Raw genomic sequence first — 16,175 nt, forward strand, 5'->3', positions numbered from 1 at the left:
CTCTTTAGAAGGTATCCAACCTTTTAAAATGCAAATCGTTAGTAAGTACTATTCCAGCAAATTTGAAACACAAAATAAGGTATTGTTTACTCTTTAATACACAAAAGCAATTAAATGGAATGGAAAAAAGTGACCTGTTTTTCTGTAATTATAGTCAACAAGCATTACACACAGCCCTAATTTATGCCTAATTTATATCACTGAGTGTGCTTTTAAAATGTTTCAGTGTTTGATTTTGAATAAAACTGTAAAATTAGCATGCTGGTACTGATGCTGTGTTAGGAAGGGAAATATGCTGTAGTGGCTATAGGTGACATTCATCTTTGGCTTGTTTGATCACTTGATCCTGAATGGAAAGAGTAGTGGTTAGTTAATACAGATCCTGAAGTGGCTTTGCTTAGAGACCTGGATTGTGTTCCAGTGTGGTGGTTGTGCAATCTCACTTATCTCTGTAAACAGACTGCATTCTCCTTAGGACAGTCTGAGCTCTTGCTCAATATTCACAGCTGTGACATACAAAGGATGGACAGTAGGATGAAGAACTGTGACAGCAGAATGCATGATCACTTCTTGGCTCTTAACTGAATCATTTTTTCTTTGGACTACTGTGGTTAGATCAAGAAGAGGAAGTAACTGCAGCTATCACATGCCTAAACCATTCAGAACATGTGTAGATGACAGGAGGGTCCTGGCTTTTGCAGGTTTTCCAAGCTGGCTTTGACTCACTCAAGTCAGGAAACTCTTCAAGCTCTGTGTGCATGCTTGATGCAGCCAACACAATAGATAATAAAATTATCAATAGGATTGCATGTCTGGATGGACATGCACATGGACAGCAGCTCTGTCCCACAGGAGCATGATTTTTCAGACTAGCAAAATGCACCTCAGAATTCAAGGTAGGCTTCCTTGAGAGGTAAATTTCTCTTTTCAAGACAGAAGTACCACGAATTTTTCTTTTTATTTTTTTTTTTTTAATATTTTCCTTTGTTAAAGTTGCTTCTCTTTCATTAAATTTTATTAAAATACCTGACGACCTTTTCACATGAATGATCTGTCTTGAAGCAAAAATGAGGCATGGGAAGTTTAATCCCAAACATTTAAACCTTACCAAAATTCTGATGTCTTTGGAGTAGGTTAGGAGGAAGTATACTAGACAGTCCTAGCTGTACATACCACTCTTAGCTTTGCCCAAGTTTTATATCTTGTTGGTTTTCAATTTTTGTTTCTGTACTTAGCCTAATCTAGTGTAGAATCATCCACCCTTAGTGATGTTCAAGTTCCAGGTTGCTTCAGCTTCCAATTACATCATGGTATAGATTATGTCTTGTAAAGCCCAATTTTCAGACATTTCTGAATAAAGTTACTGAGGATAGGAGTTATTGGATAAAGTTGGCCTGGTTTTCAGGAGAGGTCTTTGCACAAAAGTAATGTAATTTGGAAACTTTTAGTGATTAAACTGTATCTATTCACAAAGCTAGTGTTAAACATCATTACAGATTATTACATAATTACAATGCAATAAATTACCATGACTTCTTTCCAGAGAATTGTTATACTTGTGAGTTTGTATAAGAAGCTTTTCCTTAGTTGATGCAAAGTACACTAAAAGAGTAATCTCTTTCCACTCAATTTTAGGGGTCCAACATCACAGACACGTGTACAGAAATGCTGCGAAGTGGACTACTACTGAAAATTTCAGCAGGAAATATCCAAGAGAGGATATTTTTTCTTTTTGATAATCTTCTGGTCTACTGCAAAAAAAAGCACAGGTAAATTATTACTTTAAAAAATAATGTGTCTTTCTCACAGTAGAGCTAATCATGAGTTGTTCTGTAAGAACCACAGCATAAAAGTTATCATTTTTAGAAGAAACTTATCAGTCAAAGAGAATTATTTAATTGAAACAATTGGAAAAAAATTATATGGATGCATAATCCTAGTGGTGAAGTGTGGGGGAAAAGAATCTGTTTTGTCAGCCTTCTACAGCAGGTTATGTGTGATGGCCTCACTCTCTTCTAGGAAGTGTAAACAGCCTGAATTTTTCATTCAAACAGATTAGTATTGTAGCTTGTGCAATAAAATAAGTCTCTACAGATTCAAGAGTTTCATGCCTTATATTTGTAATCAGGAAAAACAGCCAGAAAGCTGCTGCTTGATGCATTCCAAAGAGCAATTCCTTAGTTCAGCAACAAGCTTCTGTAGATAATGTTGTGAGAAATAAGGCTTCTCCTATGTACATATACCCCTCTTGATGCTCAAATTTGTCTCTTTAATCCAGAAATTGTTTTAGAGTAGCCACTAAATACATGTTACTGGGTAGATATTTGAGAGATTCCTGGATATGTGATACATCTTTTAAAAAATTCTGATATTTGTTGTAGTTTATTGTCCAGCAATTACAAATGAATTGCTGGTTACATAGTATCTTTTCAGCTGTCCTCCACTAAGCTGCATATTTTTGTAGCCATGTTCTCATTAAAATGCACTATTGGATGAACATCTCAAAATGCATGAAAGGTTGTCTGTGGTTTCTTTAGTTTCGAACAATCATGTCCCTGGCTGGTACCATGATGGCATCTCTGCAGATATAGGATTAACTCAATTTAGAACATAATTTCAAAGTTTAAGATGAGAAATTAATTGATTATTTCCAGCAAGAGACTTTAAATATCAATTGGCAAGTATGTAAAGAGAGAAATTGTATTTTGTTAATTTTACAAAAATTGCCTTGCCTTTATGGTATGAGATACTTTATGTAATTTTTAACCATCCTTTTGTGGCAGAGCTGCGTAACCATGGAATGCTATATTTGGATTTACAGTTTTAAAACTCAGTAGAGCTATTGGATTTACTCAGTTTGGAAAGAAAAAACATGTAATACTGAAACTGTATGCTGGTTTTGCTTTTATGCTTTTTTTTTGCCTTTTTAATGCATTACTCTGTTTTTGAATAATAAATTTAGGTGTAGTAGAGTTACACATAAGACAGTAATAAAGTAGTGATTGAGAGGCAGGTAATTTTATGAAAATTAGTACCTCTTTGGAGTGAATGAAGGTCAAAATTCAGGAGATCCTTAATTCTTAGGAGCTGACCTTTGTTTGATATACAGTATTAGTTATCATCATAGGCAAAAATGGGTAGACAATGATCCCTGGCTTATCTGATGTGTGAAAAGCTGTCTAGAACTGGGGTTCTCCAAAGGCATTGGCTTCACTGGGAACAGTTACAGCAATGCAAAGTGCTTTGGAACATAATGCAGTGAAACTGCCACGAACTTTGGCAATCCTTAATTACAATTCTTGGTTAACCCTTACATTAGGGAGGAAAGATGTCTTCATTCTTCCCTACATAAATCCCACTTATAATGCTAACATACGTAGGTCAAGATTTCTATCTAAAGATGTTCTCGTTTAATTATTTTCAGTCACACTACCCCCATGCTGAATTTCTAGATTAAACAGGGAGACCACATCATCATCTAGGAGGAAAGGTTCTCCTTTTTTTGTCTTTGCTGGCAGACAACAGCATATAGGTACCAAAGTGTTGGAGCAGAGCTTTTACAGGTGAGACTTTCCCGATGAGCTCTCATTCAGGCAGGAATTTGCAGCTGACTCTTACCAGCCGTAGCATCTTTGCATTTCCATCAGCAGCATCCCATTCAGCAGTGGTTTCCACAGCTCAATTGCACAGGTATTAAGGTGTTGTGATCCTTACAGTGGTCTCTAAATGCTGCACGTACAGGTAGCAGTGTAGAAACATAGAAGAAGGGAGTGGATGGTGTGCTCTTCTGCGCTTTCTTTTTTCAGGAGATTGAAGAACAGCAAAGCATCTACAGACGGCCACCGTTACCTTTTCCGGGGCAGAATAAACACGGAAGTGATGGAAGTGGAGAACGTAGATGATGGAACAGGTGAGTATATTTGTGTGGCTCATTTCCAGAGCTGTCTTTTGAGGTGGTGAAATCAAATGCAGCTCCATGATTTCGTTTAGAATGGAGGATGCTCCTTATATTTAGAAGGAAAGAGGAAGACACTACTTTAAAAGCACTATCTGTTAATATCAAAATTCTGTTTCTGTGACACATCATTGCTTTCATCCATTATGAGCTGGGCAGCCATAGATGAGTATTTTATGCTTACATGAACAAAGTGATAAAATAAGGTGATATTTATTGCTCAACTGACATTACATATTTAACCTCACTTTACAGCATTCCAGCACTCTTAAAGAACTTATCCCTAGGTACATGGTATATTTATAACAGCAAGTGGAAAACCTACCTCTGTTGGGATGAAACACTATAAATGCTGAAATTGTAACATAAGGAAGGATTTTTAAAAACATCTTTAGGGATATAATCCATAAGATTACTTGAAATCTTCCTGACATATATTAGCAAAGTGAAAACCCAAAGTATTCCTAGACATGTCAATTTTTGTTTTACAAACTTGAGTTTAACCTTTGAGCTTAACAATAATTACTTTTTCTTGCAATTAAAATATTTTGGGCTTTTTTAATGTAAAGCTGAAAAAAAGTGATATGTGAAACTTGCAGTGGCATTGCAAATATGTAAGTCTGGTGGGAATTTCTGTGAGTAATATATTGCTTCTCCTGATATTTTAAAAATGTTAGGTTTGTCCTCTACTATGGATTCCAAGCATTTCTCAGTGTAATTTTTTTCTAGAATTGAGCATTAATAACAATGTATTTACTTCTAAGTAAACTTCATAGTAATTGAATATTTCATTAAAATTGATTTTTAATATATTCTTGAGTTCCTTGTGTTCAAAATAGTTTGCTCACTTCTTGTTTTACAGAGTAGACAGTAGAATTGACTTGGATGCACAATCAGCTATTGTTCTTATTGCAACAGAATAGTTTATTGGAAGACTGTTGTCTCTTTCCTCCATCTCATATTTTACAGTCTTTCTACTTTTATTAATGTGTTGTGTTTTTATTTTATTATTTCATATTTTATAATTTTATTTTTGTCCTTTGGATTTTGTTTTTTGATCAGTTTGCTTCTGTCTTTTGTCATTCATATTCAATTAAATAAAAAAATTATGTTAATAAATGCTCAGAATTAATGACTGAAGTGTCTAGAGCTGAAATTTTACCAGTGCCAGAATAATTACTGTAATGCTGCAGCGTGGGATGTCTGCTACTAATCCCAGGATTGTTTGGCTTTTCTGAGAGCATTATTTTTCAGTCTTCTCATTTATGTTCCAGAAAACCAGAGCGGAGCGTTTTGTGCAATACTGGTGCCTATCCCATTTTATTTTATACTGTATTAATGTCTAAGAGTAGGACTGATAATTATTCTCTTTTCTGTACTCACTTTTATCTTACCATTTGTACAATTTGTTAAATTTCAGAATTCACATCTTGTTCCCCAAAGCTCTTGCAATGCTACTTGACTTGGTTTCATGGACAATGTTACCACTGAACCATTTAAGCTATTGATAAAAATGGTGAAAAATGCTGAACATAAGGTAGAGCACTGTGGTGTCACACTTGATTTATTGTCTTTGCTTACCAGACATTTTTTGTAAGAACTCCTTGACATCTGTTTTGGGTTATGTCCTTCACCAGGCCCACTGATTTAGTTAGTGATTTCAAGCTATCTATGGGTACACTGCAGTGAATTTCTTCAAGCCTCTTTGAGTTGAATATATTTTATTCAATATTCTTTACCCTGCTATTCCCCTTTTCCAGCCTACATCACTGCCCAACTTTTAGCTTTATTTGTATAAAAGCTCAGGTTTTGTTTATGCAAAAAAGAGATTTGATTATTTCAGTCTTTCCTGTCATGTACTGTTTGACTTCCTTTAATTTATTTTTTTCATCTTCCTTAATGTGCTTTAGAAATAAAAGGCATCATGTCACTTTCTGAGACAGCATCACTTTGCTTCTAAGTGTTAACATTACTGTGTTCAAAGGATTATACCCCCCATCTTCTTCCTGATGAATATTCCAATAATTCTGTACCTATTCATCTTTAACTGACTCCTGCCCACATATTGTTATGCATTTAGTGTTGGCTTTAGGAAATGTTTCTTTGATCCTCTATCTGTCCTACCTTTCTTCATTTACTTGTTCTAGCTATTCAGTCCTTGGTCTTTTTCACACTGTTCATTTTCCTTCCTGTCTGTTTATTTTCTTCCTCAATGAATCCTCAATTATAATGTGGCTAAGCGCAAATAGTCTTCCTCTATGCAGACACCAGTTGTCTAATGTCCTTCAGCCCCAGGAAATTTTGCTACTGTCCTCATTTCCTATAGCCTTGTACCCAGTCCTGGAGGGCTCATGTTTCCTACCCCCTTGCTCTCCTGAGCCATATCAGTTCTTGTCACATTTATATACACATTATTTCCAGAATCCATACTTCTTTCCACACTTCTGCGACATCATTAATAGTTTGGTTAGTCTGATTTCTAACTTCTTAGAGTTGGTGGATGCTCAATCCCTGGAAGCATTCGAGATTAGGTTGGATGGAGCTCTGAGCAACCTGATCTAGCTGAAAATGTCCCTGCTTGTTGCAGGCTATTTCCAACCCAAACTGTGTTATGATTCTTTTTAACTGCATTTTTTCCTTATCGCCACATTTTCTGCTTTTCCCATTTCAGTGTATCCAATATCCTAAGATCATTATTTTTCATTGTAATTACTGCTATTTCATCCCTCCTTTCTGTGGTTCTCTTTGAAATGTGGAAATTTCTATCTTAATTCCCTGGCCTGTGACATCTTTCTGCCTTTTTCTTGTCACTCTCCCCTTTTTTTTTGTTTAACTCTACCTGCCCTTTTCCTTCCTTGTGAGACTTCTGTGTTCCCTCTCTTCACACAGATATTTTTTCTTTCACTCAGATCATGATGTCCTTCTTTAACCTTTGTCTGCCCTGCTTTCTCTACTGTTCTCATTTGTTACACCCAGATGTCTTGTTTCTCATCCCCTATAGTCATCCGTGTTTGAGCTGTAACCCAGTACTATTCTGCTGTTTTCTGTCTCATTGCGTTCCCAAGAGGAGTAATATCCTAGTGTCACTCAAATTAGCTTTGCATGTGCTTTTTTTTTGGTATTGCATTATTTTATTCTCTTTAATCATCTATTACCTATCAATTTCTGTAATTCCTAATTTAGACTGGAAGCTCTGGGTGCAGAGTGCTTATATTTTCATATCTGTGCAGGACTCTTTGTCATGCACTCCAGATGGCTCTCTTTAAAAACATTAAAGACTATTGAGTCTGGATGATATTTCCACAGTTCTTTACTGCAGATTTTGGGATCCTCTGTTCACCTTATATAAGGAACCATGGAGCTCCAGGGAACGGGGCAACTGAGAGTGTTTGCTCTCAGCATTGATAGATGTAGGAATGTAATCTTTGTTGTTTGTGGGTAGAAGCTTAGAAATAGCACAACAGATTCCCAGTGTGGTTTATTATCATGCTAATGACATGCCTACAGAAATTAACAAAGCTTTTTTCTGAGAAGCAATTTTTCTTTGATGAAATTAGGCCTTGGCTGAGCAGTACAGTTGGTGTCAGCTTTCTTTTTTTATTTCAGCACCATGAAGCACTCTGCTTTTCTTGATTGCACTGATTAAAGTGGAATGCATATTACTTATCAGGGCAAACTATTTATAATCTTAAAATAATGTGGCTTCACAACTACTTGCAAGTATTAGAAAGGTGGTTATATGGTAATCATATTTTTTTTCTGTACCTAACTTTCTAAAATTCACTTTTGAGAGAAAAATACATTTCTAAAGGCATTCATCAGCCATTAAATGAATGGTACTTAGTTTATGAAGAAAAGCACTTGAGACTTAGGAAATACCAGATTTATGTTTGCTTCTAGTATAGTAGTTCTGTCCTCTAGTCTTGAACTGAGGCATGATATAGAAAAAACACAACATGATAAAAGTAGCTGGAAACTCCATCAAAAAGTACACATGGAGGGTGGCAGTTGATAGTATGCAGCAATTATTTCCATGATGTTTCTGAGCGCTCATGCTCCTAAGAACCTCTAAGAAATGTAAAAGTACTTTAGAACAGAGACTTTTGGGGTTTTTTTTAAGGGAAGAAGAAAATTCTTTTGTATATGGCTGCAACAAATTGCTTCTTATGCATCACTCAAAGGTATGAATCTTGAATTTTGAACAGTATATTGCAGTTCAAATTACAAATTAAGTCACATTAAATGATGATCTCATCTTTCATCACCTTTCCTAGTGAAGTTGTAGGTTTAATGATTTGTTGATTCTGCTTGTTCAGACTTTGCATGGAGCAAACAGCAGTCTCGTGCTCTTCTTCCTTCTGTAACCATTATGTCAGGTTTGCAAATTGTTTGTTTAGCCTGGCTGCCACCTGTGATTGCATTGGTGTGAGGAGTGTGCAGATGTGCAGAGCAGCTGGGCAGTCAGGATATGCACACCTTCTGGCTGGCCAGCAGCTCTTGACCAGATTTCGCCCAATAGCCATGTCAAAGAAGGTAGGAGTTTATATGGGATGACAGTGTAATGCTGAACTGCCCTTGACTATGGACATTGGGTGTATTGGAGAGAGCAAATCGCTCATGGGAGCCTTGAAGAATTGTAGGAATTGCTCCCCTTCATGGGGAGCGTGAAGAGCAAAGGAGAAAGCAGATGTGTTACAGTTGCAGACAGAGGCTGAAGTCCAAGTGGGCATCACAGCAGTGCATTACTATAGCAAAGCTGGACAACTGCTGCACATTTTCATCCACCTGAGTTCAGTGCCCTCTGTATGCATTAGGCAGCCATAATACCTAGCTTGGTGATTGGGCCTTTCCCAGAATTCTGTGAGTTTGTGGTGGAATGAGGTGTGTCTGGTCAAACAGCTGAAGCGCTCCTGGCCCTGCAGTTACAAATCCTCAGATGCCAAGAAAACTACAAATTTAAAAAATCATCTCTACGTTGAGAGATTCAAGTGTCTGGGCACACAATTTTTTTTCTGAATTAAGCTACTAAGTTGACACCAAATTTTTGTCCAAAGTGAGGCAATCTGAATCCATTTATGAGTCAGAGCCCTCATTTTTTATTTTTTTTGGTCACAATTATAAGTGCTATCGTTCAATGAACCAGTAATCATTTCCCTACACAACGTGTCTTGTGATGATAGACATACAGTAACAAAGACCACAGGAAAATTATGACCCTGTATTTTTACATGTATTCACCTCTAACTTAATAAATAAACAAAGGAACCTTAACATTACTTCCTCCAGTAGTGCTTCTGCCTCTGATCCCTGAGGGTCTGCAGTCTGTCAGTTGAGAGTTTCTGTCTGAGACTTATTTCTTGTCCATGACTTTTGGGTCTGATTTTGTAAGTGTGTATGAATAGTATGATGGGTAATTTTCAAGAAACAATGTTTTTAAAGAAACAAAGGATACTGTGTATGCTATGCAAATAAAAATATGATAAATAGCTGAATGGTATAAACATGATGTTGGAAAAATAACTTCATATTTTCCCCTGTCATAGACTTGCTTGCACTTTTTTACATGCTTTGAGTACTAGAAAGTTTTGTTGGTTTAGAAATTAGCCATCAGTCTCATGATTTTCTAGTAGTTCCTGACATTTCCCAGCCCAGTATGCAAAGATTGGCTGCTTTCCATCTAATTAAAATGCAAAGTTATTGAAAGGATACTAGCATGTCTGCTGAGATTTATGATAAATCTTAGCAAGCATATCAGCAAGGGTTTCAGTTTCAGAAAATCTCATCTCATCATAAAAAATAGGGCTAAAAAAGTATTTACTAAATGAAAAGCTGCGTAGTTATTGCACTAGTTCAGGGTTGGCCTTAGGACTTTTTTGCTGCTTAATGAAAGTTTGTGGTGAGAAAATATTGACCTTTGATTTTTCTTAGTGTTTTGTATTGTAGTTGATAGCTCTAGTTTTTTAGTCTGTGTTTTATGAAAAAAACATTATTTATCGTAAGGCATTTATCCGTCACAATTTTTCCACCAGGAAATTAATGTAATCCTAGTGAAGGATAGTTAGAGGATTAGTTTTGGAATGTGTGAATGAGATTTATGAACTAGCATGGTAAATTCAATTGCTATAGAAGTAAATAAAGAGTAATAAATAGTAAATAATTTGATTTCTATAGCATAGATATTTTTACATGTTACGCGTCAGGAGTTCTAGTTATCTAAGAACATCAGCAACCCTTACCTCTCATAATGTGCCCACCAAACATGAGGCTGTTAGGAACATATTTCAGGAATTATGCATTTAGTTTCAGGTCAGAAACATGTTTATTATATTCCAGTTTGTTTAAACTAATAAGAGTAGATATTTGCTTATTCAGGTAACCAGTAAAAATTCACCAAATATCTGTGCTTTGATTACTTGTGAAATTGAAATTATATTTCCCCCCCTGCAAATTTAGTAGTTTTTTACACTTAATAGTAAATCAGATAATCAGCACAGTAACTCAGTCATTTAAGGGGCAAAAGCACAATGCTGCTTGTTTAAGAATTATTTATTACAGTTTAAGGCAAAAGTACTCCAAAGTACCATTGTCTTTTCTTTTAATAGGACTCTGCCTGTTTTAGTGTCGACTTTATACCTTCTTTCATATGCTAAGCAAACCTCTGTTACACTTTACAAAGAACACTATTTACTAAAATTAAAACTACAGTTTATTAAGTTATACCATAGTTCACAGCCGCACAGATAACTTTAAATTAATTTTTATTCTTCTGTATTTTCTGGGCTTTTATGTGTGGTGATAAGTTTTTAGTAATTGTGGCAACTACTGCTATTGCTTTCTTTAAGAGTTGGAGCTCTTTAAGCAATTTTATCTATTCCCAGCTGACTACCACAGCAGTGGCCACACTGTTATTAATGGCTGGAAGATCCACAACACAGCAAAGAATAAATGGTTTGTATGCATGGCAAAAACCCCTGAAGAAAAGCAAGAATGGCTGGAAGCTATTTTGAAAGAGCGAGAGAGAAGAAAAGGTAGGTCGATAAACTTCCTTGTGTTGCTCTGCCAGAAAGCCATACTGTATTTTTATGTTGAGATATAAAGCAAAACCAGCTGGTAGGCAAACTTGTCTTGTCAAGTTCAGCTGAAGATTTATGAATACCAGCCTGGGAAAAATGAATCAAACTTGTACTGGGAAGGGCATAATGTCTTGAATCGTATATGCTGGTAGTAAATCTGTTTGAGGAATGGGGAGATGATTTAATCTGTGATTTTACAGCTTATCCTCAACCAGTATAAATTGTCATAAATTCATTGAGACCTGTGTGTTATCGTGGTTTGTGGTATCTGAGGGTCTATCCTAAATGGCTCAAGGGATTTGTATGCACTGATTTCCTTTGTGACTGGCCATTGCAGTCACTGAAATGAGCAGGCTTTTTGTGTTGGATCTTAATGTGGATTATCCAAAATGAAATGGCACACAACGCATTCACAACTCCATCTTACATGTATTGCCTCCTACCCAAGAAAGTAATCACCATTTCCAATCATATTTGGAAAACCACTATCTTTCTGAGTAACTGAATTAAGGTGGAAGAATACTTGGATGAAATATAATCCTGATATCAAATGTGACCATGAATTACTTCACGTTTACAAGGCGAACCCAGCACAAAGTTGAAGCAGGGAAAGATGATGCATCATCATTTTCTGGAGCTAATTTCATTTGAAAGCCCAAATATCCTAATTACTAATGCTATTTGGAGCCTTGATATTGAAAGAAAATATTATTGTATTTAGATTATTTTCCTGATTTTTGTAGATTTTCCATTGTCTGTTGCAGTAACTGTTGGTTTGTGCCTCTGTTGTACACAGACACTAACAATATTTTCTTTGGTCTTTTAAAGTTGAATACTGGATGTTCTAAAATCTGTTGTAGGACCAGAGCTTCAAATAGAGTGTCTCAGCACTGGCTAATCAGCAGAAAAGCTAAAAAGATGCTTTAGAGGTCTAAACTCTCAACACTTTTAAAATATTAAAAATGTTTAAAAAATAAAAAAGCAATGTGGCAGACATGGTGTCAAATGCAAAAAAACCCAGATTTTTCTGCTTCTGTATAAGACCTTGTTCGGAACTGACTAAAACATTTTCAGTAAATCTTACTCCTCTGTTAAGTTTCATGTCTCCCTTCGGCTCTTGATGCTTTAGGCAAGAAATACAAAGAGTAAGTAGTAGTATTTTATGTTGATGAATTCTTACTATTTCACACTAATCAACTGAGCAGCTGGTAATAGAAATGAGCTGGAGCTAAACTTTGGCGAGCTGGAGGTCTGAGGTAGCCATCCCGAAGCCAATGCATGTCTTAGGATTTTAGCATCCTATAATTTGTGGAAGCTTTCAGGTCCTGATGTTCTCAGTGGGTTTGCCACCAAGGAGAAAACCATGAAGCGAGGAGGAGACAAGACACACATAGATTCAGATTGCAACACAGAATTGTCAAAAACCAAATGAGTTGGAAGACTCAGAGATTCAATGGACTGAGAGAAACTAAACCTCTACTTTTACTTGGAATCCATGTAGCAGAAGCTGAACAAAAAGGAGCTGAACAAATGCTTTGAATTAAGTGATTTAGCAGAGTTTTCAGCTTTTGTAATAAGATTATAAACTAGGACCACTTTGTGGATTGTATTTGCTTGCTAGAGGAAATCAAGATGTATTGGAAACTTCTTGCAGAAATTTTCTGTCAGTTTGTTGGCTTTCCTGTAAACCCCTGAGGCATTCAGCAAGTTAGAGATTTATTTCAAAGGTGGTCATCTTTAAGATTGATGATGCCGTGATGACCTTACTTGAAATGTCAATACAAATAACAGCATCAACATCCTATAAGCTCCAGAAGTAGTATATTAGTTAAGTTTTCTTTTCCCTGGAGTACTCCAAGTTTTATTTGTTTGTGTGACATCACTGCTATCTGGTTCACGGATGGTGAGAGACAATCCTTGTTCTGTTCCTAGTACCACTGTTAGCTTCTCATGACAGACACATTTCTTCAGGCTGTATTTTCAGAACTAAAGACGTACCAGACCCGTACTCAGATGGAATATCATAAAATGACTTGGGTTGAAGGGGACCATAAAGATCTCCTAGTCCCAGCTCCCCTGCCAAGCCTGAATGCTTTTGTGGAAAAGGGGTGAATTATCTATGTTACTACTATTAACTGGAAATTTGAAGAATATTCCTTTCAGTGAAGATCTCTTTATTATCACATGATAAGTGCAAAACCAAGGCTCCTTATTTTACACTTGTGAACACATGACTATTCCTTTGCAAATGTTCATATACTGGTGTCAGTTATTACTATAAAATAAATAGTGATGTAGATAGACTAACAAATTAAATTCTCTGTGAGAAAACCATCTTTTAGTTATGCTTTATGAAGATCAGATGTTCATGGTTTAACTTGATCATGAGAAAATGAAAATCAGTTCTTTAACTTTTTTTCATATGTAAAATACCAGTATTGCTTTTCTGTTTCAGGGAAGATACTGAAATATAATGGCAATATAACTACATAAAAATGTTAATGCATTTTTGGCAGGTTTAAAATTGGGCATGGAACAGGACACTTGGGTGATGATCTCTGAGCAAGGAGAAAGATTGTACAAAATGATGTGCAAACAAGGGAATCTCATCAAAGACAGGAAGAGGAAATTAACTACTTTCCCCAAATGCTTTCTTGGAAGGTATTATATGCATTTGATAGCCTGAATTCTTACCATTTAAACCCACATTTTAAATCTGCTTTGGGATTCTGTAGAAACCGCACTTCATTTGTAATGTCTGTTAGGCCTATTTGCCTCACAGAATTTAGCCAGAATATAAAATGGTCTGCCTGAAATTTATGAATGTGTACTTGTTTTGCAAAGTAGCTCTATTAAAGAGACAAGGCTGCTAACGGCATGATGAAAATATGGAAATGCATCAAGTGAATCAGTTTCTCTCAAGAGATAATTCCCAACTTTTAAATTCATTTTGTATCTGGAATGACTAATTTGGAGTGCAAAATTTTATTTATTCCACTTAAGTAATCTTTTTTTTTAAAAACAGCTTCTGTCCTCCTCTTGCTTGAAGGTCAGGAAATAGAGTTAGAAAATAAGGTTTACATGTTTAAATTATCAGGAGGATCTTTATAATGCCTTATTGTGCCTATGGCTTGAGAAGACTGAAAAAGAAATAGATGCCCTTAAAATGTGTATATGAAAAAAGAATCATTTGGGAGACAGAAGGGTTATCACTTATTTGGCCATAAGATAAGTATGAAAACTTATGACCATAAGTTAAGTGTAAAAAGCATTTTTATAAAATAGAGTGTTTTGCACAAAAAAGTTGTTGAGAAGATACCACTGGGTTCAAAAGGGGAAATAAAACTTGGTGGAGTCTTATGGGCTGTCAGAAGTGACAAAGTTGGAGAGATGTGAAATCGGGATTAAGATTAATGATTCAGTTATGGTAGAATCATGTTTCCTCAGTAAAGTTGTTGGATGCAGGTGAAGAACACACTCATGGTGAGGAACCATTTAAATCGACCATCAAATGGCTTCTTTTCAGTGCTATCTTTGGAGTGAACTGCTTTGAAGAATGCTTCTGCTGGTCCCAGGGTCACCAATTAAAACCCATGAATGTGAAGGTTGCACTACCTCATTGCACTTTTGATTTGTAATATGCACACCTTATGTGGTGTAGATCCAATGTCTCTGAACTACATCACCTTTGCTTTGGTAGAAGCCAGGCATTTTGTGCACATGAATATATACTTGGTATATATGCTCTGGATGTCAATATGTTTGACACACCTTGGAAGTAACTAGCCTACTGTTTATACTGTGGTTGTGTTCTGCCATCCTGGCATACCTGCCCCGGGCAGGTGCAGTAGGAATGCCTGGGATTGCCTTATATTGGTCTGTCTGATCAAATGCAGCTATGCTAGTTGAGGATATCCCAGAAAACATGGAAAATCTTTACTATGCACCAGGTTAACTTCATGCATGGAAAATTTCTGAGCAGAAAAGACATCTCATGGGAAACCATATGTGGCTATGTCAAAATAATAGAAAAGCTGTAAAGCATGAGTTTTTTAAAGGTGGTATGACATTTTGAGGATCATTAGGCTAAAGAATCATTTACAAGACTAGTAAGAAACACTAGTAATGGAGAAGGACATGCAGTAGATCTGGTATGAGATGTAAAATTTGTTTTTTGTATCTGTTTTTTTCAGTGAATTTGTGTCCTGGCTATTGGAAATCGGAGAGATACACAAATCTGAAGAAGGTGTTCATCTTGGCCAAGCTTTACTCGAGAATGGCATTATTCACCACGGTAAATAGAGTTCGTTTTATCTGACTTGTTTTCAAGATAATTGCTCTAACTAGAATGGACTTAATTTTGTTCGACAAAAAGATGGTCTTGTTAACACAAGACAGGTTGTAGAATCTGCACTATATCCTTCCAGGGGTCTCATGGGGCCATTGTCCATGTCCATAGCAGATATACTGGGAAAGGCTCCACTGATTTAATCAGATTTTCTCTATGCTGATGGGATCACAACATCAGAAAAAAACATCTAGAGAAACACTGCTGTTCTTTTGTAAGCAAAAAGAAATTCTGGGGAAACACAGAATAGTACACTACTTCTAAGGATTCTAACCTTTATTAAGGCCAGGCATTTTAGGAAAAGTGTTCAACTAGGAATTTTACATGACAGTGAGTCACATCTGGCTGTTTTGATAAATGTGCCTGCTCATCTGTTAGATGTTACAAGTGGAGCTGATGAATCTGTAACCCAACAGTTTAATCTTTTGAATTTTTAGGCCTTCTCTTCACTACATTGTGTAGTTACTAAAATTGATATTTTGATGCTGAAATTTGCATTCAACTCTCTGCATTTAGCTTATTGTGGAGAGAAGTATCACTGAAAGGGTTCAATTTTTTAGCCAGTAAGAAGATTTGATTTCTGCAGGTAATTTGCTTTGGCAACATTTTTCTCTTACAAGAGCATGTCCGTATCTCTGCTGTTATTACAAGGTATAGTCTAACAGGACCATATAAGTAAACTGAAGAAACTTCTGGTTTTGAAGCCATGTTTTACAGAATATGATAGGTACAGTCACTCAAAACAAAGCTGTCAAGTTAGTTACCATGCCATCATAGATCTGGGGTGTAAATTTAGATG

The 16,175-nt window shown here is 36.1% G+C and overlaps 1 protein-coding gene across 1 annotated transcript in view; it reads left to right on the top strand.

The window, feature by feature from the left end:
• Positions 1-16,175, top strand: part of PREX2 (phosphatidylinositol-3,4,5-trisphosphate dependent Rac exchange factor 2) — a 141,497-nt gene that overhangs the window by 29,403 nt on the left and 95,919 nt on the right. The window contains exons 7-11 of the mRNA XM_053953106.1: positions 1,636-1,769; positions 3,807-3,910; positions 10,834-10,983; positions 13,545-13,689; positions 15,222-15,322. Coding sequence (XP_053809081.1) covers positions 1,636-1,769; positions 3,807-3,910; positions 10,834-10,983; positions 13,545-13,689; positions 15,222-15,322 — 634 coding nt within the window. The remainder of the gene's footprint in view (positions 1-1,635; positions 1,770-3,806; positions 3,911-10,833; positions 10,984-13,544; positions 13,690-15,221; positions 15,323-16,175) is intronic.

The sequence above is a fragment of the Vidua chalybeata genome, chromosome 1 (assembly GCF_026979565.1).
Source record: "Vidua chalybeata isolate OUT-0048 chromosome 1, bVidCha1 merged haplotype, whole genome shotgun sequence".
NCBI classification, from domain to species: domain Eukaryota; kingdom Metazoa; phylum Chordata; class Aves; order Passeriformes; family Viduidae; genus Vidua; species Vidua chalybeata.